This window comes from Procambarus clarkii, unplaced genomic scaffold, assembly GCF_040958095.1.
Source record: "Procambarus clarkii isolate CNS0578487 unplaced genomic scaffold, FALCON_Pclarkii_2.0 HiC_scaffold_112, whole genome shotgun sequence".
Taxonomy (NCBI): Eukaryota; Metazoa; Arthropoda; class Malacostraca; order Decapoda; family Cambaridae; genus Procambarus; species Procambarus clarkii.
In genome coordinates, this window is record NW_027189145.1 from 2629302 (window position 1) to 2656965 (window position 27664).

General features: G+C 43.3%; 1 protein-coding gene across 1 annotated transcript in view; it reads left to right on the forward strand.

Moving 5' to 3' along the window:
- Window positions 1-1555: 1555 nt before the first annotated feature.
- Window positions 1556-27664, forward strand: part of LOC138360475 (aspartic and glutamic acid-rich protein-like) — a 37391-nt gene continuing 11282 nt past the window's right edge. The window contains exons 1-5 of the mRNA XM_069320264.1: window positions 1556-1880; window positions 2235-2418; window positions 4985-5115; window positions 5706-6068; window positions 25648-25827. Of these exons, the coding sequence (XP_069176365.1) occupies window positions 1556-1880; window positions 2235-2418; window positions 4985-5115; window positions 5706-6068; window positions 25648-25827 (1183 nt within the window). The remainder of the gene's footprint in view (window positions 1881-2234; window positions 2419-4984; window positions 5116-5705; window positions 6069-25647; window positions 25828-27664) is intronic.

A 27664-nucleotide genomic window follows, 5' to 3' on the forward strand; every position in this document is an offset into this window, starting at 1 on the left:
AATTAAGTTAATTTATATAAGATGTTTTATGATGGTAAAGTCCAAAGACTAATGTATTTAAGAATAATTCCCAGCAGAATAGCTGGTGAATTATAATAGTATGTGGTGATGATATCCCGTTTTCTATAGACGGTAATTCCACTACAAGTTACGTTTTCTATGGGTAACTTGTTGGTAATACAGCAGCAAATATTATCTGTCTGTATGATATATTAAATGGTGTCGGATTTTCCGACAACAATCTCAAATATATGCGGTAAGGGGTAGGCATCAAGCCCCGTGATTGTGAATAATGTTTGTGAAGTCAAGATTGATTGATTGTGAATAATCTGCAACCATTCTTTTCTTGTGATGTTCTCCTTTAGTTACTAATACCTGGGCGCTCTATGGAGAATGACTGGGTCTAATTATCTCTTCACATAGTATCCGAGCGGTCTTGGATTCAATAAGCAACTTGTCAGCCTCAGAATAGCGTCTGGATTTTACAGCAATCGGCTTGCAGTCTGGTGCTAAATTACTGAAGAGAGATGGAGCCGGAACTTTGACGGCAGTTAATCCACATATTCTAAGGGGAGGTCTATCTCCTCCAAAAGCCATCTCGAGCACAGAATGATTTTGTAAGAAGTTATGGCCCAAAATCACATCAGCACACAAATCGGGTAACATTTTGAGATTCACACCATGGTACGTTTCTCCTTGCAATTCTAAGTCTACAGAACACTGACCAAGGAATTTTGAAGAGAACAATACAGTAGCCATAGAAACTGCCCCATTGTCAGGATAGACGAGTAACCCACTCTGCTCGGCAATATTCTTATGAATAAAGTTCTCAGAGCTACCAGTGTCAATCAGTACACTGACTGGAATACCATTGATCTTAGAGCTAAGCACTGATTTATTGAGACAAGAGGGCGAAGTCCCAGCTAAAGTAGTGAGCATAGCAGCGGATTGTTGGGTGTTTGAAGCACTCTTAGACTGTTTCAGAGATCGGCAAACCTAAGCATAATGACCCTTTTTCTTGCAATACATACACAGAGCCTCTCTAGCTGGACATCGACTGCGAGGATGTCGAGTATGACCACAAAAGAAGCACTTTAAGCCAATAGTTGTAGATGCAGAAACTGTTTCAACTTTTTCTTCTGCACTTTCTTGTCCTCCTGAGTCCTCCAGGTCTAATGAGAGTGCCATGGCAGCGTTTGTAGCCCCTGGCTGAGCATAAGAGGCAGAAAGTTTCAGTGCCGTTTCTAGAGTGTGGTCAAAGGCTAACTGTAAGTCTAAAAGTTTTATTTTCAAGTAAGCGCTGCCTTATTGTGGCAGAACCTAGCCCATTAACCCTCAAACCGCGCATATCATATATAAATGATATCAGTGACAAAACCGGAACCGCGCACATCATTTATATATGATTTCGTGTCTAGCGCTATAATTTAAACGCCCCGCCTGGGATAGGGATAGTCATCGGCGAGCCTCGACCAAACATAAACAAACCCCGCCTGGGAAAAAAATCCAGCATGGGTCCCCTTTGTGTACAGAGCTCAGTTACCCGGCGGACACCATGGCGAGCGCATCACGTTCCGACGACCGACCCCGCTCAGCGAGACGTTCCTCGAGACCTCTGACCGAGGACGAAATTACTCGTAATTTGTTCCCAGATGGTGATGAGTCTGATATAGACGACTCAGACTTTGATCATGACTATACACAGCCCTCAGAGGTGGATACGACCGACGACGAGTGTGAACATGCTGGCTCCACCAGGGCTAGGCCTAGCATCTCGCCCATGCCTCCTCGCCCTCACTCCACCCCAATTTCAGCAAGACCACACAGTTCATGTGCTCCCTTGCAAGATATTGATGTTTTGCTCGACGATTCTGAAGAAGGTGAATCATTTTCCGGTTTTAGTGACTTAGAATCGGAAAATAGTTTTGCTAGTGCCAGTGGAGGAGTGTGTGGTGTTGCCAAGCGACAATTTGTCGCGTCAGCAGCATCTGGCCAAGCCATGTGGCACCGCATGGCACCGCAGGAACAAAGACCCTCAACATCGAGGAATTTTCCATCACCATCCCTGCCCGCCCCTACTGTTCCTAGACCTGCTTCAGCTCCTGGTACACGGTTTCCTCGCCGTGGTGCCGCTATTGGCTCTAGAAAGACACCCGGTGTTTTTGTGTGGAGTGATGGGACAGATTTTGTTCCACAAATTCCTGTTTTTGATAATTCGGATGTTGGAATTACAGACATTTTCCCTGATAAAGGTGCAGATATGTGTGAAATGGACTATTTTACTGCATATTTTGATGAGCCGCTAATGGAACATCTTGTTCAGGAGACGAACAAATATGCGAGTGATCTCATTGATGAGGAGGAGTTATCCGATTTTTCCCGTTTGCAGCGATGGAAAGATACGACTGTAGGTGAAATGTATGTGTTTTTGGCACTGTGTATGTTGATGAAACATTGTGTCAAACACGTAATCAATCATTATTGGAGCAAAGACCATACTGTTCCAACACCAATGTTTGGCAAATATATGTCTCGAGACCGATTTGCAATAATCCTCAGGTGTCTTCACTTTGCAAATGATGAAGATAGGCTTTGGAAGGTAAGGCACGTACTGAATGAACTTATCGGAAAGTACTTGGATTTCTACGTACCAGCTCAGAAGCTTGTGATTGACGAATCCCTTGTGCTTTTCAAAGGACGTCTTGCCTTCAAGCAGTATATTCCCTCCAAACGCCACCGATTTGGATTGAAATTCTTTGTACTCTGTGACTGTGAAACAGGAATTGTGTTACATATGATAATGTATACGGGTACAAATGTAGACATTCCTGCTAATGACCAACATGGCTTCTCAGGTAGTGTTGGGATCGTCTCAAAGCTCTCCAAATGTACTCACTAGAAAGGACACGAGAGATATACCAAATAATATACACATGGAAAATACTGGAGGGACAAGTCCCAAATATGCACAGTAAAATAACAACGTACTGGAGTGAACGACATGGAAGAAAATGCAGAATAGAACCAGTGAAGAGCAGAGGTGCCAGGGGCACAATCAGAGAACACTGTATGAACATCAGGGGTCCACGGTTGTTCAACGTCCTACCAGCGAGCATCAGAAATATTGCAGGAACAACCGTGGACATCTTCAAGAGGAAACTAGAATGTTTTCTTCAAGAAGTGCCGGACCAACTGGGCTGTGATGTATGTGGGCCTGAGGGCCACTCCAAGCAACAGCCAGGTGGACCAAACTCACAAGTCAAGTCTGGCCTCGGGCCAGGCTTGGGGAGTAGAAGAACTCCCAGAACCCCATCAACCTGGTAACCAGGTATCACTCAATATGTACATGTTTTTGCACCAGTATTGAACATTTAGAAGGCCTTGAGACTGTGATACTCCTCAAAACATTTGACATAGCACAAAGGGACCTCACACGTTGTGCACCAAGTTAAGACCACTTTACATTTCTGTTCCCTCTTTTGTGTGGTCTTACATACAATACACTCACACTGGTCTACTGCACGCTTTCCAGTTGGTGGTAAATTCGTTATATTGTGTGTCAGAAAGGCATTCTTGAAAGCAAGTCTGGGTTTGGGAGCATGGTGCATTCACAATCACAATGACTCTTAATATGCCAGAAATTGGTTTGGCAAATGTTTCTAGTAAATGTGTCACTACAGTAAAACTGAACACACGGAAATTTTGTTTACCACCTGTTTGGTGGTAAACGGATCACAGTGAACATTTATATGCCAGAAATTGGTTTGGCAAACGTTTCTAGTAATTGTGTCACTACAGTAAAACTGGACGCATGGAAATTTCGTTTACCATCTGTTTTCACAAGATACATATTGTAACTGTTCAGCATTGTTACGTCAACAAGGTGGAAAAACAACTTGGTCGCCTTCACTGTTTTCTGTACACACTCGACTGACCTCACCGTCATATCACATTTATCCACCAAACGCATGCTGATGTTATAGTCCTTCACACAGTCTGGCTTATAGATTACATACTTACATACAACATACAGACAACCTAGGGAGCCGGTCGGCCGAGCGGACAGCACGCGGGACTTGTGATCCTGTAGTCCTGGGTTCGATCCCAGGCGCCGGCGAGAAACAATGGGCAGAGTTTCCAGAGCACCACTTGGTTTACGAACTTTAGTTATCCGAAACTTCCAGTTTCCCGATTGGGGTTGGGGAGTCATGTTACACGAACTAAGTTCGGGTAGGAAGTAGTCCGCCAAGCTTCACGCCGGCCGGGTTTGGGGTTATCCTACACGAACCAAGTTCGGGTAAGGAAGCGGTCAGACAAGCGTCATGCCGGCCCGTGGTGGTGGGTGGGTGGGTGGGAGATGGTTCAGTTTGCTCACTGACCGTGTCGGGCACCGCCTGCTACCCTGTGACGTCACAGACTCACGGTCTATTGTTCCCATTGTTTGAATTTTTCACGAGACTGGAGTGTTCATTCCGTGACTTTGTTTTACATATCAGCACAATCAAGGAACATCCGTGCACCATATCGACTCCAAATGCACGCATTGTGTCAGTGAAAGCATCTACAAGCGGGTTACGTAAAAGAAAGAGGTCAGTGATGACATTTGAGAAGAAAGTTGAAATAATTAAGAAGGTGGAGAGTGGTGTCCCGAGAAGTGTCGTGTGCGCTGAATATGGCATTAGTAAAAGTACTGTTTTTGATCTTCTTAAGGCTAAACCTATCATTTTTGACTATTTCTCTAGAAGTGAATGTGATAAAGCAATACGAAATAGGAAGGTAGTAAGTAAAGCAAAGGTGGAGAGTGTTGATAACGCAGTGTGGGAGTAGTACAAACAGAGACGTGAAGTTTGATGACGAAGAAGCCAGTGGCAGGCTGGCTGCTCATGGAAAAGGCGCGTAAATTTCACCAAGCAATGAAAATTACTCAAGAGTGTGTATACAGTGATGGATGGCTCAGAAGTTTTAAAACCCGTCATGGCATTAGGTTCATTAAAGTGCATGGTGAAAGACAATCTGCTGATATTGTTGGTGCTGATGAGTATGTAAGTAAATTTGCGGAGATGGTGCAGGAACAAAATTTATCTTCAGAGCAAATTTATAATGCTGATGAAACAGGTTTGCACTGGCATATGCTTCCCACAGAAACGATGGCTCATAGTGGTGAGGACGATTAAGGTGGTTATAAACAGAACAAACAGAGAATTTCTTTGTTGTGCTGTGCAAATGCAGCTGGCATGCACAAATTAAAATTACTTGTGATTGGAATTAGTAAAAACCCCAGGGCTTTAAAGTCAGCCAGGTACCTCCCTGTGATTTATAAGAACCAGCCAAGTGCGTGGATGTCTCGAGTAATATTTGTCGAGTGGTTTAATAAGAACTTTGTACCCGAGGTGAAGGAGCACCTGAAAAGTGTTGGTCTCCCGCAAAATAGCAAAGTTGTGCTGCTGTTAGATAACAGTTCAACGCATCCACGAGGTGATGAGCTAGTATATGGCAATATTATTGGAACGTTCTTGCCACCCAATACAACTTCAGTGATCCAACCCATGGATCAAGGAATAATTAAGAACCTTAAACACCACTACAAGAGGATGTTTGCCAGACGTCTTAATAATCAGCTTGGAACACTTAAGGACTTTTATAAAGTCTTCACAATAAAGTCAGCTATCTGGACTATTGCTAGTGCGTGGGATGAGGTAAAGCAGACAACACTAAGAAATGGTTGGAAAAACTTTGGCCCACGTCAAGTCTGTTTCCTGACGAAGATGACGAGGCAGATTTTGAAGGATTTGCGGTGAAGAAAGTTAGCGAGAAGAAAAAATTAAGAGAGGAACTCCTAGCCTATGTCAAGGGGATTAAGTCCCCTGAGCTGAGAGCAGAACTGGTAACTGAAACAATAGAAGATGACATCGATAGATGGATAGATTTTGATGAAGAAGCCCCAAACAATCAAAACATGACTAATGATGAAATTATAGAATTAGTATGTACAGCAAAAAAGCCAGACGAGTGCAATGAAGAAGATGGAGAGGAAGAGGAAGAGGATGAAGAAACGTTAAAGGAAAATTGTAATGTGGAAAAAATTCAGAATTTTTTTTAAGAAATTCTGGCATTTATGGACACGAGTAACAGCGAGTTTGAAATTAAGGACATGATGACTCAGTACAATTTGTATATGAAGTTTTTAAAAACAAGAGCCAAGGGAATGAAACAAATGTCAATTAAAGAGTCTTTTGCAATGGCTTCCAAGAAAGCTCGCATTGCATCACCTGCACCTGACTCATCACATGTTGGCCCAGTCAACCCAACAACTTCAGTCAACCCAAAAACTTCAGTCAAACCAACACCATCAACATCCACCACCACCTCTTCCATGTAAATAACTATGCTTCATCAACATCAGTCATCAACATAAGCAGATCAGGACTTCAATTATTGGTGAGTACAAACAAAATATGGTCGCATTTATGCTATGAACCTGTCGATTTTACCCCTAGATTTTTTCACACATTTTTTATATATTTTTCCTCCATTTCTCGTATACGAACTTACATGTTAACCGACGGGTCTCGTCCCCAAGGGGTTCGGAAACCAAGTGGTGCTCTTTATTTGTTTTGTTCTTTTCACCCTGCCACCGTCCACCATTGTGCCATTGTGAACGGTGGTCAACATGTTCACTTCTCTCTTGTCTTTCCACTGCACTAAGAGTTTTTGATCACTTTTTCTTAGCTGACAGTCACCAACTTCAAGAATATTGTCAAATACTGGCATTTCCCTTCTTCTTGCCTTTACTGTGCCACACACACTAGTTCTATTTTCAAGCAAGAACCTAGTTAGCGAGGGACTTGTATAATAGTTATCTGTGTATAAAATGTGGACTTTGTTCAGCCATGGTGCCATCAGTGTCTTCACTATAGAAACCATGTTGGTCCTTACTGCTTGATACCTGCTTGATGGGGTTCTGAGAGGAGTTCTACGACCCAAGCCCGGCCCGAGGCCAGACTTGACTTGTGAGAGTTTGGTCCACCAGGCTGTTGCTTGAAGCGGCCCTCAGGCCCACATACCACCACAGCCCGGCTGGTCCGGCACTCCTTGAAGAAAACAATCTAGTTTCCTCTTGAAGATGTCCACGGTTGTTCCGGCAATATTTATGATGCTCACTGGGAGGGTGTTGAACAACCGCGGACCCCTGATGTTCATACAGTGTTCTCTGATTGTGCTTATGGCACCTCTGCTCTTCATTGGTTCTATTCTGCATTTTCTTCCATGTCGTTCACTCCAGTACGTTGTTATTACGTTGTACGTTAGTACGTTGTTAAGACGGCTAATGTAGTCCCAATTTACAAAAATGGTGACAGGCAAGAGTCACTGAACTACAGGCCAGTTTCCCTAACTTGTGTACCATGCAAGGTGATGGAGAAGATTGTGAGGAAAAGGCTCATAAAGCATCTGGAGGGAAACAGCTTTGTAACACACCACCAGCATGGGTTCAGAGATGGTAAATCGTGCCTCACAGGCCTAATAGAATTCTATGACCAAGCAACACAAATTAGGCAGGAAAGAGAAGGGTGGGCAGACTGCATTTTCTTGGACTGTCAGAAAGCCTTTGACACAGTACCTCACAAAAAGCTGTTACAAAAGTTAGAGCAGCAGGCAGGAGTAAAAGGTAAGGTGCTCCAGTGGATAAGGGAGTATCTAAGCAATAGGAAACAGTGAGTAACAGTGAAGGGGGGCATTAGAGTGGCGAGATGTCACCAGCGGGGTTCCACAGGGCTCTGTTCTCGGATACATCCTGTTTCTAGTGTATGTAAACGACCTTCCAGAGGTTATAGACTCATTCCTCTCAATGTTTGCTGATGACGCAAAAATTATGAGAAGAATCAAAACGGATGAAGATAGACAGAGACTACAGGACGACCTGGACAAACTGGAGGAATGGTCTAGAAAATGGCTGCTAAAGTTCAACTCAGGAAAGTGTAAAGTAATAAAATTAGGCGAAGGGAGCAGAAGGCTGAACACAAGGTACCATCTGGGAGGTGAAATCCTACAAGAGTCAAATAGAGAGAAAGATCTGGGGGTCGATATCACACTGAACCTGTCCCCAGAGGCCCACATCAAAAGGATATCATCAGCGGCATATGCTAGACTGGCCAATATAAGAACTGCCTTTAGAAACTTGTGTAAGGAATCGTTCAGGACCCTGTATACCACTTATGTAAGATCAATCATGGAGTATGCAGCTCCAGCCTGGAGTCCATACCTAGTTAAACACAAGACAAAGTTAGAAAAGATTCAGAGGTATGCCACCAGACTGGTCCCGGAACTGAGAGGAATGAGTTACAAGGAAAGGCTAAGGGAGCTGAACCTCATGTCCCTGGAAAACAGAAGAGTAAGGGGAGACATGATAACCACCTACAAAATTCTCAGGGGAATTGACAGGGTGGATAAAGACAAACTCTTTAGCGCGGGTGGAATACGAACAAAGGGACATATACGTGGCTCCTTTCCCTGACTACGAGGCAGTCGGGGTCGATGCCTTTTGGCAGGACTGGTCGAGGTGGGGTTACCTTTACCTCTTCCCTGCTGTTCCGCTGTTGCTCCAAGCCCCTGGCTCGCTAGGAGACTTACCAGGGAGACTCTATCTACAGCACAACGCAACAAGCACCTTGGTAGCTCCGATCATCTTCAACATAAACGCGTCCAACAACATCAGTACTGGTGCAGTCATCGGGAGGACAAACCCTTCATGCAAACTGCACCTACTATCAACAAGAAGAAGAAGAAGACTTACCAGGGGGAGAGTAGTCCTCTTGGGCCCCTTGGTGGCCGACCCAGCCTTGGTTTCAGGGGCTGCTTGCTCTGTGTCTGAACCTGGGGGTCTTCCTGCCCTCTGCCTTTTTCAGGAGATCTCCCCAGTCTGCTACATGGCTGGTTCGATCTTCCCCTCGAGTCTTCGTGTCTGGTATTTTTTTACTCGAGTCTATCACCATTTGTATGGTGAGCAGGTGGCTTCTTTGATGGTGTCCCACGTGTGTGCTTTGTCTCGGCGTCAGTATAAAGTTTCCTGGCGGTCCTTTCAGTTTTTCTTATCCCTTCGTAGGTTTACTTAGGTTTCTGATGCTGTGGTGTTGTCTTTTCTTTCGTGGTTGTTACAGGACCGTCATCTTAGACCTAATACTGTCGCTTCTTATCGTGCGGTGCTGGCAGAGCCACTACAGTTTGTGTTTGGGGTCGATTTAACTTCTCTACCGTTCCGCAAGCTGTCTCGTGCATTATTTCACCTCTGGCCTGTTCACTCGCTACCTGAGTCATCCTGGTCTTTGGATCGGGTGCTTTCCTTTCTCTCTCCTCCTCCGTTTGTAGTGGTCCCTTGGGTTAAGGATTGTTTCTCTAAGGCTCTTTTTCCTGTTGGAATTGGCCTCTGGGGGTCGGGTCTGTTAGCTTCATGCTCTCCTCTGGCACAGAGGTTTCTGCCGGTTTGGTCCTGGTAGTAGGTTTGTTCAATTGCAGCTGTCTCCTTTTATGGCAAAGAATGGGACTCCTGCTTTCTGGAGTAGTCCTTGGGTTGTTGATGGTTGGTTAGGCTGGGGGGTGCATCATGTTTGTGTCCAGTTGCGGCTCTCTGCCATTATCTGTGTAATTACCTAAGTGTAGTTACAGGATGAGAGCTATGCTCGTGGTGTCCCGTCTTCCCAGCACTCTTTGTCATATAACGCTTTGAAACTACTGACGGTCTTGGCCTCCACCACCTTCTCCCCTAACTTGTTCCAACCGTCTACCACTCTGTTTGCGAAAGTGAATTTTCTTATATTTCTTCGGCATCTGTGTTTAGCTAGTTTATATCTATGACCTCTTGTTCTAAAAGTTCCAGGTCTCAGGAAATCTTCCCTATCGATTTTGTCAATTCCTGTTACTATTTTGTATGTAGTGATCATATCACCTCTTTTTCTTCTGTCTTCTAGTTTTGACATATATAATGCCTCTAACCTCTCCTCGTAGCTCTTGCCCTTCAGTTCTGGGAGCTACTTAGTAGCATGTCTTTGCACCTTTTCCAGTTTGTTGATGTGCTTCTTAAACAGGGTGGGACTCAACACTCCTCCCTGAGGTGTGCCGAGTTCAAAAGACCTCACACCTGACATACAACCTTGATACCACACCTGAGCCTTCCTTTCGTAAAGATAATCCCCTATCCAGCGCAATAATCTCCCTTTAACACTAAGACCAGCTAATTCATATAAAATAACCTCTTTGTTGGCTTTATCAAAAGCTCCTTGTAAATCAATGAAAACTCTATAATAATCATTTTCATTAGCTAGACATTTAATAATACAATCAGAGGTACTTTTTGCTTTGAGGAACTGGAACAAATTACTAGACAGCTGATCACCTATTATATATAAAAGTCTATTTAAAATGATCCTCTCCATCATTTTACAAAAACACGAGGTTAAAGACAGGTCTATACTCTCCATTGGCTTTAGGGATAGGGATGATCATAGCTTTTTTCCATTTACTGGGAATACTGCCCTCTTTATAACCAATATTAAAGAGGTCTAAAAGTGGGCTTTTCGTCATAATGGCAAGTTCATTAAGTATTTCATAAGTTACTCCATCCTCCCCAGGGGGCTAGATTTCTCAACTTTAATCGCCGTTATTAGTTCTTCTCTGGTAATACCTGTGCAAGTGACATCACCACTGTTACCTGCTATAAGTATAAAATCCTTTCTTAGATCTTTCCAAGAATCTAATGACTCTCTCGTTACAGCAGGTAATGAACAAGTTTGGCAGCTTCCGCCCATTTATTTACGAGCCCATTTGCAATTCCTTGCGGGTCTGAATGTGCAACAAAATTTTGCTTTTTACCCCTTATTTTATTTACGTCTTGCCAGATTTCCTTCAAGTTTCTGTTACTCCCAACTTTCTCTGCAAATTCCTGCCAATACTTGCTCCTAATTTCCTTTCTCTTCTCCCCACACAGCCTAGCAACTGCCAGTAAAGCATTCTTCCCTTCCTCAGTCCTACCATTCCTATTCCAATCCCTGTGAGCTCTCCTCATTGTTAATGTCCACCCCTTAAGCATCTTGTCATGTGTATAAATTTCTTTTCTGGGGGGATGCCTTTTTATACTAGATGGTTTCCGGTTCAATGTTGCATTAAATACATCTACCTCCTTAATTAAATCTTCATAAAATGCTTCTGCCGAAACTGGCTTATAAGTATCATACCAAGACTTAATATGGCCAACAAGACCCCTTAATTCTCCCTCATTAAACTTTAACCTTTTCCTCTGAAGGCAGGCATGCTTTTTATCTAGTTTAAGCTGTATTTGTAATGCAAAATGATCACTTAGCATTTCATCCACAGTAAGACAATTCCCCTCTACGCCCTCAGCATTTATTAAACAAGCATAATCTAATCTCCCTCCCCTCAAATGAGTAGGAGAGGGCTCGTCCAGCAGTTGAACATCTTTATGTTCCTGCAAAAACTTGTACCATCTGCAACCATTCCTATTTGCTTTACCCCTTGATCCTAAAGCTGGATGTCTGGCATTAAAATCCCCTACCACAAGTGTATCTTCAGAAAAGAAGGAATCTGTTAAGTATCTTAAATCAAGGGAGCTATCAGAGATGTATAGATTAATGAAATTTAACTCTCGGTCCTTTAATTGTATCCGCAAGCTAATACTTTCAATACCTCTATATCTCTGAGGGATTCCAGTTATCTCGGCAGGTATGGTACTTTTGACATAACATGAGACCCCCCTAGTTCCTCCATCAGCATGTAAGTGAAAGCCTCTATAGCCATTTAGCCTCAGAATGCTACCATCCCTATCCCCAGTTTCCTGGAGTGCTACTATGTCAATATTCTCTCTAGGAGTATAATAGTGTACATCCACACTCTAGTTTTTAATCCATTAATGTTCCAAGATAATATTCTCAATTTACTTTCATCCATAATTAATAATAAAACTACCTTTGCCCTGTCCGTCACATTCCATGAGATACGAGAGTACCTTAGAAACTTCCTTCCAACACCGTAACATTTTTCTTTCTCCTCACTTTCACAACTACTACTAACATCGAAGGTAATATTATTCATATCTATTTTCTTTGTTATTTCTGTAACCCGTTTTACTTTAACCTTTCTTTCACCATTTGTCACAACAGGAGGTTGAATACTGCGAACACTACTAGAAAGTGTATTCTCCTGACTATCCTCTATCATCGTTACCTCATGCACATCATTACTTTCTTCTACGCACGTTTCACTTTCCATTTCACGTCCCGTTTTACTTTCAATTACACGTCCTGTTTCACCACCATCTTCACTCCGTCTACCTTCCATAGCCAATTTTTCCAATGCCTCAATCCTCTTATCTAGTTTTTTTAGATACTCCAAAATTTGATTACCAACCTCAGAGGTGACCATATTGTCCTGAACCTTGTCGTCACAAGGTTTCAGTTTTTCCACTGCATGATGTACTTTCCCTAAGCTCGCCTTTACTTTCTCCGTCCCTTTTTCCCACACATTGATCATAGGGGCTGTCGTTGGCTTCCAACTGTTTCCTCCATGTTCCTCTTGCACAATCTTTCCTTGCTGCGAGGATACATCTATCCTGCTTGTAGGACCCGTCCTAGTCTCTTTCAGATGAGGCTTCATGGGGCATAGAGAGGAACCAGCATTGTGGCTGCCTCGACAGTTGCAACAAAATGGGATGATTTTTTCACTTCTTTCAATCTTGACTCTACACTCTCGCGAGTCGTGTTTTTTCCCACAATACCGACACCTGGAGTCAAACTGGCATTTCCATGCCATATGTCCCCAACGTGAACACTTCATGCACAGTATGGGCTCCTCAACGTATTTTGCAACGTTCCTATAGCCTAATCCTTGCACAAAAATTTTCTCCAGCGCCTCACCCTTTACCAAGGCAACAACCTGGCTTCGTTTGTCACCACGAACACTGTTCCTCTTCGCCCAGACAACATTATCATTGTTAAGAAGACGACAGTCAGGATCCAAATAAGTTGGAAACTTGAAAACTATGATCTTTGTGTGCAACATACCTTCTTCTGGAGGAACCATTACTACATTTTCAAAACCAACCGTCGTGAGGCGTTCCACGGCCTGTTCAGTCCCAACTGTTATGTAGGGCCGGTGAAGACCCTCCTTGAAGAGTGGTTTGTATTCCAAACATTGTTTAGCTAGACGTACCGTCCACTCTAGCTTTTGGTGGAAATTCAATTGGCATGTTGTAGGGAACAACAGCCTCTTCCTTCTTGTCTTGTCTTGCTTGTCTTGAGTCTTGCTGAGTAGGGTCTCATTCTTTGGTCTCTTTGTAATTTCATCGTCACTCTCACTGTCTCGCTGTCTGTTATTATTTCTCCGTTTCTTTCTGTTCACTAATACCTCAAACGGTCTGTTATCATCTTGTCTCTCCTCCTCACTACCACTTAGACATACCGCCTCAGCCATTTCTTCGACGCTGTCAATAATCGAGAACAAATTCACAATATCCTGTATCACCACGTGCAAAAACGAAGAGTGTGGGGCAATACTCCACCTCCCACCAATCAGCGGACGCCAAGAGCGCCAACCTTGCGACCGCACACAACCGTGGTCTGGACACGCTTAACTTGTATGGTGCCCAAAGACCATCGTGGTAACCAGTAAACAACACCGTCGTCTGCACGGTGGCGTCATGCAGACGACGCCACTGCCATCACCAAAATGGCGGCTCTCAACCTTCTCTTGCTGTTTATACCCTCTATACACACGTTATATATAAGTACTGTACAGTGGTACCTCGCATAACGATCGCCCCAAAAGACGAACATTTTGGGTAACGAATGGCCCGATCGGCGTCAAATTGTCCCGTATGACGAACGCTGGTTTGAGTAACGTCAACACCACACGGTGGGGACGCGCTGCTTCTTGCACATTCTTAGACGCCTCCGACCATTCAGGCTTATACACACATATAAATACACACACACGTGCGTATGCACATACACACGTGCACACAAACTGGAAAAGGTGCAAAGACATGCTACTAAGTGGTTCAGGTTAGAGGCATTAAATATGCCAAAACTTGAAGACAGAAGAAAAAGAGGTGATATGATCACAAAATAGTAACAGGAATTGATAAAAATCGATTGGGAAGATTTCCTGAGACCTGGAACTTTAAGACCAAGAGGTCATAGATTTAAACTAGCTAAACACAGATGCCGAAGAAATATAAGAAAATTCACTTTCGCAAACAGAGTGGTAGACGGTTGGAACAAGTTAGGTGAGAAGGTGGTGGAGGCCAAGACTGTCAGTAGTTTCAAAGCGTTATATGACAAAGAGTGCTGGGAAGACGGGACACCACAAGCGTAGCTCTTGGTAATTACCTAAGTGTAATTACCTAAGTGTAGTTACAGGATGAGAGCTACGCTCGTGGTGTCCCGTCTTCCCAGCACTCTTTGTCATATAACGCTTTGAAACTACTGACGGTCTTGGCCTCCACCACCTTCTCACTTAACTTGTTCCAACCGTCTACCACTCTATTTGCGAAGGTGAATTTTCTTATATTTCTTCGGCATCTGTGTTTAGCTAGTTTAAATCTATGACCTCTTGTTCTTGAAATTCCAGGTCTCAAGAAGTCTTCCCTGTCGATTTTATCAATTCCTGTTACTATTTTGTATGTAGTGATCATATCACCTCTTTTTCTTCTGTCTTCTAGTTTTGGCATATTTAATGCTTCTAACCTCTCCTCGTAGCTCTTGCCCTTCAGTTCTGGGAGCCACTTAGTAGCATGTCTTTGCACCTTTTCCAGTTTGTTGATGTGCTTCTTAAGATATGGGCACCACACAACAGCTGCATATTCTAGCTTTGGCCTAACAAAAGTCATGAACAATTTCTTTAGTATATCGCCATCCATGTATTTAAATGCAATTCTGAAGTTAGAAAGCATAGCATAGGCTCCTTGCACAATATTCTTTATGTGGTCCTCAGGTGATAGTTTTCTATCTAGAACCACTCCTAGATCTCTTTCTTTATCAGAATTCTTTAAAGATTTCTCACATAATATATAGGTTGTGTGGGGTCTATGTTCTCCTATTCCACATTCCATAACATGACATTTATTAACATTAAATTCCATTTGCCAAGTGGTGCTCCATATACTTATTTTGTCCAGGTCTTCTTGAAGGGCATGACAGTCATCTAAATTTCTTATCCTTCCTATTATCTTAGCATCATCAGCAAACATGTTCATATAATTCTGTATACCAACTGGTAGATCATTTATGTACACAATAAACATCACTGGTGCAAGAACTGAACCCTGTGGTACTCCACTTGTGACATTTCTCCATTCCGATACATTGCCTCTGATTACTGCCCTCATTTTTCTATCAGTCAGAAAATTTTTCATCCATGATAGAAGCCTACCTGTCACCCCTCCAATATTTTCCAGTTTCCAGAACAACCTCTTATGTGGAACTCTGTCGAAAGCCTTTTTTAGGTCCAGATAGATGCAGTCAACCCAACCATCTCTTTCCTGTAATATCTCTGTGGCTCGATCATAGAAACTGAGTAAATTCGATACACAGGATCTTCCAGATCGAAAACCATACTGTCTGTCTGATATTATATCATTTCTCTCTAGGTGTTCTACCCATTTAGTTTTGATTAGTTTTTCCAATACTTTCACTATTACACTTGTCAATGATACAGGTCTATAATTGAGGGGGTCTTCCCTGCTGCCACTTTTGTAGATTGGAACTATGTTAGCCTGTTTCCACCCGTCTGCTACGATTCCTGTACACAGGGATGCCTGAAAGATCAGGTGAAGTGGAATGCTGAGCTCAGATGCACATTCTCTCAGAACCCATGGTGAAACGCCATCTGGGCCAGCTGCTTTGTTCTTACCGAGCTCCTTGAGCATTTTTTCCACTTCGTCTCTAGACACCTCTATGTGTTCTATGTTGTTCTCTGGAATTCTTATTGTATCTGGTTCCCTAAAGATTTCATTTTGTACAAACACACTTTGGAACTTTTCGTTTAGTGTTTCACACATTTTCTTTTCATCTTCCGTGAATCTATTTCCTATTTTCAACCTCTGAATATTATCCTTTACCTGCAATTTGTTGTTTATGAATTTATAGAATAGACCTGGTTCTGTTTTACATTTGTCCGCAATCCCTTTTTCAAAATTTCTTTCTGCCTCTCTCCTCACTGCCGTGTAGTTGTTTCTCGCATCTTTGTATCGCTGGTATGTTTGGGGGTTCGGCCTCTTCCTGTATTGATTCCATTTTTGTGTCTTTCGGTCTCTAGCCCTCTCGCAATTTCTATTGAACCAATCCTGTTTCCTAGTTCTGCATCTCTGTTTTGGTATAAATTTTTTTGTGCCTTTATCATATATTTCACAAAACTTGCCATACATCTCATTCACTTCCTTGCCTAGCATCAAGTCTGTCCAATTATACTCACTAAAAAAATTTCTAAGGTCACCATAATGTCCTCTCCTGAAGTCTGGTTTTTCAACTGCTTCAACCTCCTTATTTTCTTCCAGCTTATAACGCATTGCATACTTTATTCCCAAAAAGACATGGTGTTTTTCCAACGTTGCAATCGTGAAAATTCTGTTATCTCTCTTCTAATGAGATGAGCCGCATGAAGGTTCGTTTGGTGTACAATATATTCCATGAGCGGCTTATCATAGAATGCTGTAAAATAATCACATTCACTCATATACTCTCCATTATCAGGGAAAAGCTCTGTAATCCCAATGTCCTTATTGTCAAAGGCAGGAATTCAGGGAATAAAACCAGCATCATCACTCCACACTAGTACACCTGGTGTCCTGCGAGACGCAGGGGGCGCAACAGGGGCACTACGGTGAGGAAGCGATGCACCCCGTGGACCAGGAGCTGAAGCCCGTCTACGCACAGTACGGCTGCTACGTGCACGTGAGGTAGAAGAACGTGAACATGAGGCTCTTGGTGCCTCAAATTGTTCCATGCGGTGGCACTTGGCTGGGCAAGACGCTGCTGACGCGACAAAATCTCGCCCAGTAACACCACTGGTACTGGCACCAGGCTCGGTAACACTATGTTCTGATTCCACTTCACTAAAACCAGAAAAAGAGTCAGCTTCCTCTGACTTGTCACCGAAAATATCCTCAGACTCTAAATAAGCACAGGAACTGTATGGTCGTGGGTGAATTGGGGTAGACGCTGGGCGAGGTGGCATGGGTGAGCGTATAGGTCTCGCCATGGGAGGCGGCTGTATCTCATTTTCACTGTCCGTGCTATCTTCATCGGTCAATTGTGTGTAGTCTTTATCTATATCAGAGTCATCAAAGTCACTTTCCTCACCATCGGAAAATAATTCACTGGTTATTTGCTCTTGGGTGAGTGATTGCGTGGGGCGTGCCCGGGAAGCGTTCGGCCGTGCGCTCGACATGGTGGCTGCTGGGTAACTGAGGCCTCCCAAGCGATAGTAGCGTGAGCTGGAGTTTTTTTCAAAATGGCGGCTGTTTACTATAGCCCCTGAGTAGCATATGGGGACCCCCTATACCCTGCGGGAATTTCAAATCGTGCGCAGTAGACCAAAGCATCATATGATATGATGCGATGCGCAATTTAAGGGTTAACCACCGCACTGCGCCGAGTTTATTGGGAAATTCCCCGTGCGCATGAAATAAAGTGTTCCCAAAAAATTATTTTTTCTTCGTAAAATGATAAATTCCCTTCCCAGAACATGTCTATGTAAAAATAAATACCAAATTCCACTTACTTTGGCTCTGGGGACGTGGACAAGGTGCACTGTGACGTCATCAGGGCCTGGTCGTCCTTGCGTGAATCGCCCAGACACAGTCGCGCGGGCCATTCAAGTACCTGGTGTTGCCACAAATATATTTTCAATTATTTGTTCTATGTATTTCCAATGTGGTTTTATTTGTTTTTTATCATATATGATGCATATATGTGTCCTCTACAATATGTATACAGTAGAACATTCATAATGTTCCAGGGAACTGTGATACATGTGTCAGTAATGTGTCCACAATAAATGTTTATTGTCAAAATATTACTTGTTAAAAATTCATTAAAATTACAATATGTACAGTTTCACACACTATTTACACAGTAACACACTGTATTACGCATTCAGTACTTCGGAAGTGAGTAGTAATCAACGAAGTAGTCCATGGTGCACAGCACGACTTCACTCTCGTTACACCAGGAACAGATAAATTTTCGCTTCCTGTTTCTTCATTCTGTGTGCTTGCAAAGAACGCACTCACGTACACCCTTGGCTTTAGTACTTGTAGGTTGTATGTAGCCAAGCTTGCAAAGCATAAGGTAGTATTGAAAAGATTATAGGAAAAGATCAATTTGTAAGGTAGTCTTGAAAAGATCACTTTGTATGGTCCTACATAGGAAGAGATTCAACTTGCCTCAAAGAGTGTCCGTCAGTCAGAGAGAGATTCAGCTAGCCTCAAAGAGTGTCCGTCAGTCAGGAAGAGATTTAGGTATTCTTGAAAATATCTATTTTCGCGCGAGTTCTCAGGGGAGGGGACGGGCGTGTGTCGTCGCGCTCCGTTAAAACACTGGAATAAACCGGGCGTTTTTAGGATTACAACCATGGATTACGGCCCACAGTGATCACCGAGTGCATAGTGACCCGTAGGAAAGTTGAATACAGAAATTAACAATGGAACTTTGAGTTAAATATGGATTAAACGTGGGACCACGTGGTGAGCCAGGGCCACCAGGCTCATGTGTACAGGCATAAGCGATATATATCAAATATAGCGAGCAGTGATACGTTGAACAGTGAAGTGGAACATGTAACACAACATATAAATTAGTGGATAGTGTTAGAGAATTGTACTTGAAAAAGTATAAATGTAAAGTTGTGGAGGAGGCATCACACTTGACTGTTTACACCACAGCCACTAGGCCTACACAGTATAGGGGACGTCCCTCAGTAACAGTATACTCCCTCAGTGATAATATACTGGCAATATACTGTATACTGTAATACGGGAAAGTGGATCTAGGAACTAGTAATAGAGTAAGTGAATAGCATTGCAAGCTGGAAGAAAGTAGAAATTCCCTTAGGACATTACAGGCAAATAATCAGTGTATAAATCAAGTAACTGGCAACCGGTGGCATCCTGCCCCCGACCTGGGACAAACAACGGTCAACTAGACGGTCCCAAGAGGACCATATTTTCTCCACAAGGCAATAAGTACCCCCACACAAACTTGAACATATAAACATATGTAATATTATAAATATACTGAATACATATTACAGTGGAACCTCTATTAACGAGTGGCTCTATTAACGAGTTTTTCCAGTAACGAGCAAGCCACTCGCAGCAAATTTGTCTCTATTGACGAGTGAAACCACATGGCGCTTCCTAGCGTCTCGCGGGTTCTCGCAAATTCTCGGACGCCTCCGACGCCAGTGTTGTTCTTGTATCTCACACGACAAGCATCCCTATGGATTTATTTGAGCTTTTCTTCGGGTTTTTAGTGGTTTTGCGACTACAATTTGTAACACACGATGTCTCCAAAGAAGCTGCTTGCTAAAGATAGTGTTGTCAAGAGGAAGAAAGACACAATTACTGTGGATTTAAAGAAGGAAATTATAGCAAAGCATGAGTGTGGTGTCTGTGTGATTGATCTCACAAGGGAGTATGGCAGGTCCTCATCAACAATTTACACCATTAGTAAGGGAATGAGGAGGTAAGGGAGGATGGTGCCTCTTCCACTGAGATCAGGGAAGTGTTTGGAATGTTTGAAAAGGTGAACGCATTCTTGGAAAAACTGCCCTGATTAAGCAGTGACAACCCGGTGTGTGAAAATGTTTAATTAATTTATCACTTTGTGATAACACTTTATGAAAGTGTTATCACTTTCGCAGGTTTATGTCGCTTGAACGTAACACACTTTTTTTCTCTTGAATGCACCCAAACACCGCGCTCAAGCGTCATTTGAGCAAATATTTCTATAAAATCCAATTCTTATCCGATCGACTTGGGGATTGTATACATGTTTTCCATGAAATTTCCGTTTTCTTTAATAACCACATTGCCTATTTGAGAAAACGGCATTGTATTGTATCTTCGTGGTAAGACTATTATATTGTTGACACAACGAGTGTAATCAACGTAGATTTTTATTTGGTGCTGGTCTAACGCATCCTTGTGTGACATTCCCAAGAAGAGAGAGTCTGCCTGACTCAGAGTTGGATTCTCCTTCCACACCATAACCCCTCTCATCCTTCCCACCTCCCCATCGTCTCCCTCAAGCCAGCAACTACTCTTCATAAGGTAAAGTAAATATTAAAATACTACAACAAAACATTTATATTTACATGTGCAATATTATATTTACATAAAAAAAAGTCATACAAGTATGGATGTTTTTGGGAGTGGAACGGATTAAATTTATTTCCTTTATTTTAAATGGGGAAATTTGTTTCCAAAGATGAGTTTTCCAGGTAACGAGCTCGGTGCCAGAACGGATTAAACTCGTTAATAGAGGTTCCACTGTATATATATACTGTGACGGTGTTCCCCCCTTATATTTCTCCCACGCCTGCTGTAAGAGTCATATCCACTTTTCCCGAGCGTTCTCTACGTTGCGGGCAACAATTTGATATATGTGGGAGAGTGTAGTGTTCTTGCGTTGGCGAGAAATTCCTAAAAGAGGAGTACTGTAACCCCGCGATTATCCGGGATTCAAACATCCGGAAAACGCCCTTATACGGCCAAAATCGTGATCGGATAAAGTTATCACAATATCCGGCCAAAATGGCCACAGGAACCGGATAAAAGCTGGTTTGGCCGGATGAATATTCGGCCATACCGTATTAATCCCGTCTGTGGCTCTAGACGCATGGTGGAGGAAGGGGTGGGGTGGGTGGGTGGTGTCGGGAGGGGGGAAGGGGTGCGTCGGAAGGGACCACCTAGGTACAGGAATTACCATTAATTTTAGAACACTTAATCATAGCCAAAAACAAATGAAATAAGTACTAGTAATTATGTAATAACAAATAAATAAGTTTCCTAAAATTAATGTGCACAGGCTGAAGTTTCCTTAAAAAATATTGTGAGTTTTTTTCCTCCTGGCGGCCTACGTAACGCGCTATAGCTGCCCCACCCCAAGTGGACCTGTCCAACACTGGTCAACCCATGTGCATCCGTCCCTCGTGTTATACACAGTGCTGCGCCATTAGTGAAATATTTTTTTAAATAACTTTTTTATTTTCATAGTAACTTTGAACATTTTTGGCCAAGATTATGTCTGGTAGCAGCATCAATCGTTCTAGAGGTGTTAAGAGGAAGAAAGTTGTCCTAGCAATTAAAGACAAGTTACTGTTATACACCTCAACCAGTGCGGCGTCACAGTGCTGCTCCATTAGTGAAATATTTTTTTAAATAACTTTTTTATTTTCATAGTAACTTTGAACATTTTTGGCCAAGACTATGTCTGGTAGCAGCATCAATCATTCTGGAGGTGTTAAGAGGAAGAAGGTTGTCCTAGCAATTAAAGACAAGTTATGTGTTGTTCAACCAGTGAGGCGTCACAGGCAGCCAAATGCCTTCAACAAGTGAGGCGCCACAGGCAAGCCAAGCGCCTTTAACAAGTGATGCGCAAGCAAGCAAGCGCCTTTAACAAGTGATGCGCAAGCAAGCAAGCGCCTTCAACAAGTGAGGCGTCACAAGCAAGCCAAATGCCTTCAACAAGTGAGGCTTCACAGGCAAGCCAAGCGCCTTCAACAAGTGAGGCGCAAGCCAAGCGCCTTCAACAAGTGAGGCGTCACAGGCAAGCCAAGCGCCTTCAACAAATGAGGGCATGCAAGCGCTTCAACAAGTGAGGCACATGCAAGCGCCTTCAACAAGCGAGGCCTCACAGGCAACCCAAATGCCTTCAACCAGTGAGGTTTCAGCAGCTGGCAGTCAAAACTAACTTTGCTTAATGAACTGTACAGTAATTTTAAGTGTTAATTTTAGTGTTGTGTTAGTATAAGTTACGAAAATTGTTAAGAATTCTTAACTTCAAGATGTGTGGCATCAATCAAGAAGATGAACACCAACAAGGTAAGTTGAGGTTTCTAGTTGAATATTTAATAATTATATGTGGCAAGGCAATTCAAATTATGTTGTTTGTAGTATAAAAGTAGTTGGAAATTGTCACTTTTGGACTCGTAGGTGAAAAAGTACCATTATCCGAAAAATGTGATAATCCGGCTGGGGGTCCTTCCCATATAGTCCGGATGATCGAGTGGAGACAGTATTTTGGCCTGTGGTTTAGGCCCTTTAGGACGCCTATATGGCGCTGGCCCCTCCATTTTGCTGCCAAAACTGTGTGACGTCAGTGGCACCAGATTGGTCACTGACAGTGACGTGGCACAGGGAGCCAATGAAAACCGCCCCTGGCAAGTATGACGTCACGAAGGCAGGGGGGGGTCCGGAGATCGTGCCTCTTTGGCGCGACCAGTCTGAGACAGCACGCCAAAGAGGTCGGACGTTCGCTGGGGGATCCTGTCAGTTTGACAGTTTACCCCATCTCCAGAGGATTTACGCATCACCGGCGGTCTGCCAGCACCTGTGGGGTCTTCCTTCGTTCATGTGTTGGACCAGAGAGGGAATTGACGGAATATTGAGCAACAAGTGCTCCAGGGACAGGTGTTGTGCAAGAGTGGAGTCTAGGCAGTGACGACTGGGGCGTCTGATAGCTTCACCAGTGATGACGTAGTGGCTGGGCCAATCCTCCGTGAGGGAACTAGTCTGACACGACACATCAAGGGGGACGGATGTGCGAAGGTTGGTCCTGTTAGATTTGACAGTTGTACCCCGCTCCCGTGGATTTTACGCGTCACCCGTAGTCTGCAAGTACGCCGTGAGGTCTTCCCTTGTTCATGTGTTGGATTGAAGAGGGAATCGACGGAATATTGAGCAACAAGTGCTCCAGGGACAGGTGCTGTGCAAGAAGTGAAGTCTAGACAGTGATATCTGGGGCGTATGATAGCTTCACAGAGACAACGTAGCGGCTGGGCCAATCCACCGGGAAGCAGTGAAAAAGAAAACTAATTGGGAATCAGGACGAACTGCAGCCGAGAAGTAGGTTGGCAGCCGTAGTTGTGAGGAGAAGTCGACGGCCGGGAGACCGACTCCAACCCCACAAAAAGTTGTGGAGAAACACAGACCTGCGGAGGACAGAGCACGGAGACGACGCGTTTATTTTGGGACGTTGATTGGGTTCCTGGAGAACGCATCAGTGTGTGTGTGTGGGGGCGTTCCCTACAAGGCGAGAGCCGGGACCAGGAGCAGCAATTCAACTCCTACCGGAGGGCGAGTCCACATCAGTGAGGTGGAAGTAGGTGATTCTAGTTTCCCTCCCAATTCCCCTTTAATCAGCTATATATTTAGCCAGAGTATCTTTCATGTCGTGAGCAAGGCTCACTAATGTCTATGTCACGGCACTTTGGTTACCTTGAGGTTACCTTGAGGTGCTTCCGGGGCTTAGTGTCCTGGTTGCTGGACTGATCAACCAGGCTGTTAGACGTGGCTGCTCGCAGCCTGACGTATGAGTCACAGCCTGGTTGATCAGGTATCCTTTGGAGGTGCTTATCCAGTTCTCTCTTGAACACTGTGAGGGGTCGGGCAGTTATGCCCCTTATGTGTAGTGGAAGCGTATTGAACAGTCTCGGGCCTCTGATGTTGATAAGAGTTCTCTCTCAGAGTACCTGTTGCACCTCTGCTTTTCAACGGGGGTATTCTGCACATCCTGCCATGCCTCCTGGTCTCATGTGGTGTTATTTCTGTGTGCAGGTTTGGGACCAGCCCCTCAATTATTTTCCATGTGTAAATTATTATGTATCTCTCCCACCTGCACTCAAGGGAGTACAGATTTAGGCTCTTTAGTCGGTCCCAGTAATTTAGATGTTTTACTGAGTGGATTCTAGCAGTAAAGGATCTCTGCACGCTCTCCAGGTCAGCAATTTCTCCAGCTTTGAAAGGGGCTGTCATTGTGCAGCAGTACTCCACTCTAGAGAGCACAAGCGTTTTGTAGGACACAGTTGTGAGAAGAGAGGCTGTAGAAAGCTCTCATGGAATATATATTTGTGGTGTGTGCAGGCACCTGGAATTATTGAAGAGTTGACTGTGTTGTTGATGATTTCTTTCATGTGACATTAATATGATAACTTATGCCAGAGAATATATATATAAGTGTACCAGTTATTGGTGTTAGGCTGTGTGCCCAGTATTTATCTTATTATTATCGATATTGATGAATTTATCTCTGTATATGTATATGTTGGTGTGATGAATAACATTTCCATGTGTGCAGTGATTAATTGTGTTATCGCCTTCGAGAGGAATTACTGAATCTAAGAACAGTACCGTGGTTAATTGCATTCATTGTAATTATTATGAATTACAGTGCATTACACTATTATAGTGAAATATTATGTTAATTGCTGTAGAAATGAGTTATTGAACTTGAGATCAGTGTGGTGATTCATTGCATTCTATTGCCATTATAGAAATATTGTGTTGATTACAAACATAGAATTTAAATTTTTTAATTTAAATGCGAATTTAAAGAGTCAGGCGCTTCACGCCAAAGAAACAAATACTAAGCATTCGCATGATGAGGGGGGCCGCTCAGCTGATTATGACATTGACAGGAGGGGGGAGTATTGCCCTCTAGATGAGCCCCAGTTTTATGAAGAGAGAGTAACTTTCTGCATTGTACTTGATGTTTCGTTGTTGATACGGATATAATACCTTAAAGTTTTAAGTAAAATACAAAATGCGTTTGTATTATCCATCCATATATCTTGTTGCTATAGAACAGTTCCAAAGAGTGAGAGTATTAGAGACATATACCTGCCTGAGACCAGATTTAATAAGTGAGCTCTGCCATTAGTACCACAATTCCACAATACCACTGACGTGTTACTGGACACGGGAAACACCAGTTGGCGACCTTGCAGTTAGTAGTAGAGCCCTTGTTGGGGCGGGCACATGGTTAGGAGAGAGCAAACTGTGTTCCCACTCATTCTTTGGCTTTAAGGCTGGCTGGGGATCGACTGGGATACTCTCCTGGCGAACAGTGGCGCCGCGAGGATTGAGTGAAGACCAGCAGGGCTACGGTGAGTAACAGTTATCGCTAATACTACTGGGTGGTGTCCATGTAGAGAGAGAGACACCCCAACGTTGGCGACCGTTGACAGGATAAAGTACTTAGGATATCTTGTATACTGTTACTTGCCTCACGTACCCGACAATACATACATATAATATTATAAATATATGCATATAATATCATAACATCACAAACCCAACATGGAGGTGTGTGGAGGCTGCCTTAAGTCACTTCGGAAGACTGTTGTAGGCATTGTATGTAACATTTGTAACAAGATTTCACCTGAGTTGTACAGGATTACCTACACAATATGCAAACCGGGAAGGTAACTACTGGATCTGTCAAAGAGACAGACAGATGTGGGAAAACATTACCATACTAATGAATAACATTCCTGAAGTACACAGGCTACAATTCACACAGAAACTACCAGAAATATATGCAGAGTATATAAAGACAGCAACGAACTCTAAGCACAACCCAGGGACTGAGAATTTAGAGAGTCAAAGTAGCAATGTAGAAGGACATAGTGTCGAGGTACACAAAAATGAAGGCAAAAATGAAGAAATCAATATTGTAGAGCAAACTGGTGATATGAATAAGGAGAGAAAAAATGAGATGAATGAGAACACAAATGAGAAAGACGAAAGCAACAAGGAGAAAGGTAAGGCCAATACTGAGAATGAATGCAGAAACGAGAAAGTTGGAACAAAAAACACAGAGGTAGCCAAGTCGTGCAAGGGCAATGTGCAATGAATGCAGAAACGAGAAAGTTAGAACAAAAAACACAGAGGTAGCCAAGTCATGCTTGCCGAGCGGACAGCACACTGGACTTGCGATCCTGCGGATCCAGGCGCCGGCGAGAAACAATGGTGTAACACTGTAAAAGTGTTTGGTTTAGTTGTATTTAATACATACATAGAGTACATGAGTCACAGACAGGAATTTGAGAAGGCGCCAGCTTGGTCGGCCTGAGTTTCACACCTCTAACCGTTAATGACCTCAAGTGACCTGAGGTCAGATCATGAGAATTTCACCTTGCTTCTGCTAATCTTATAATTGGAGCCTGGTAGCCTTCAAACATGCCGACGTTTAAGGAGTGGCTTGGTAGAGAGCCGGAGGCTATCTACTTGTGGGCGGAGTTAGCTACTAGGTTCCCCAATATATACTTGGAGAACTATCGATTCGAGAGCATTAACGAGACAGAGAAGAACGGCAGTGAGCAGAGCAGAGAAGACGGCCCTAGCAGGGAGGCTGTCGGCCGGCAGGGCGAGACAGTCTCTGTCAACTATAGACCCCCCCCCCCTCTATCCAGCTATAGGCAGACACTTGGTGAGTTGAACATTAAGGTGACTTGGTCGTGTTTTACAAGTGTTGTGTGATGATCAGGGGCAGTCAGTTGTAGTGTTCTCAGATTCTTGGAGGATGACTCACTTTACATATATAGATCTTGAACATTGCTTAAATTATAATAGTTATCATGTGAAATATAATTGAATTTATTATTTAAATTGCCTTTGTGTCCCCTAGAGTTTGAGTTGAGGTGAGAAAGCCTCTGTGATTACTGGTTTCATGATTTAATGAGTACATGATAAAGATGGGACATACTAATAATGACCTCTTGATAACATCTTTTGTGAATATTGTGATACAGACAAGTTCCATTCCTTGTCTGGTATATAATGGTCTTGAATGGATGGTGGCAGCATTTCGTCTTCTACTATCTACTCTTCTACTTCTACTATCTACTCTTCTACTTCTACCTATCTATACCTCTCCCTCCACTCTAAACTCTCACTTTCAACTAATGACCCTCCTCGCTCCTCCCACCCCAAACCCTCACTAATTACTTCACTATTCATTTCTTTCCTTTCGTGTCTCTTATACGTTTGTGGCAGTGAAATGTATTCTAGAGTTCTCTCTAGAGTTTCTGGTAGCGGATCAAGTTACGGCGCCTTGTAGTCTTAGCACCTAGGTAGTCAAATACCTAGGTTACAAGGTGTTGAACGAGAGAGGCTGCCTTAGGAACTCTGGAGGTGCTCTAGAATAGTTAGCTAACTGGGGACGGGATAACGGACTAGAGAGAGCTGTTTCCCCCGGCCTCGTTAGTTAACTGGGGGGTGGAATAATGGACAAGATAGAGCTATTTCCCCGACCCCCCGTTACAATGTTGGCAGCGGTGTTGAACAATGTTTATGGTAGTGTTCATTTAACATTGTTCAGTCCCACGTGTCTTTTGCCGCTCAGGCGCTATCAGGGAGATCTTGACAGGTGTTTAATATTTGCGAGTTAGCGAGTTTTTTCAGGTTAGGAGATAGTGATTCTCTGGCGTTGTGTTTTAGTGATTTTGTGAGTTGTGTGGAGTTCAGATAATGTTCACCAGAACTTGCGTGTGTAGTGATTTATGTTAGTGATAAGATTTGGTGATTTGGGAACTTAGCGGTGTTGGTAGTGCAGCTCAGCTGAGTGTGACAGGTGACCTCGCATGTCCCAGGGGGACA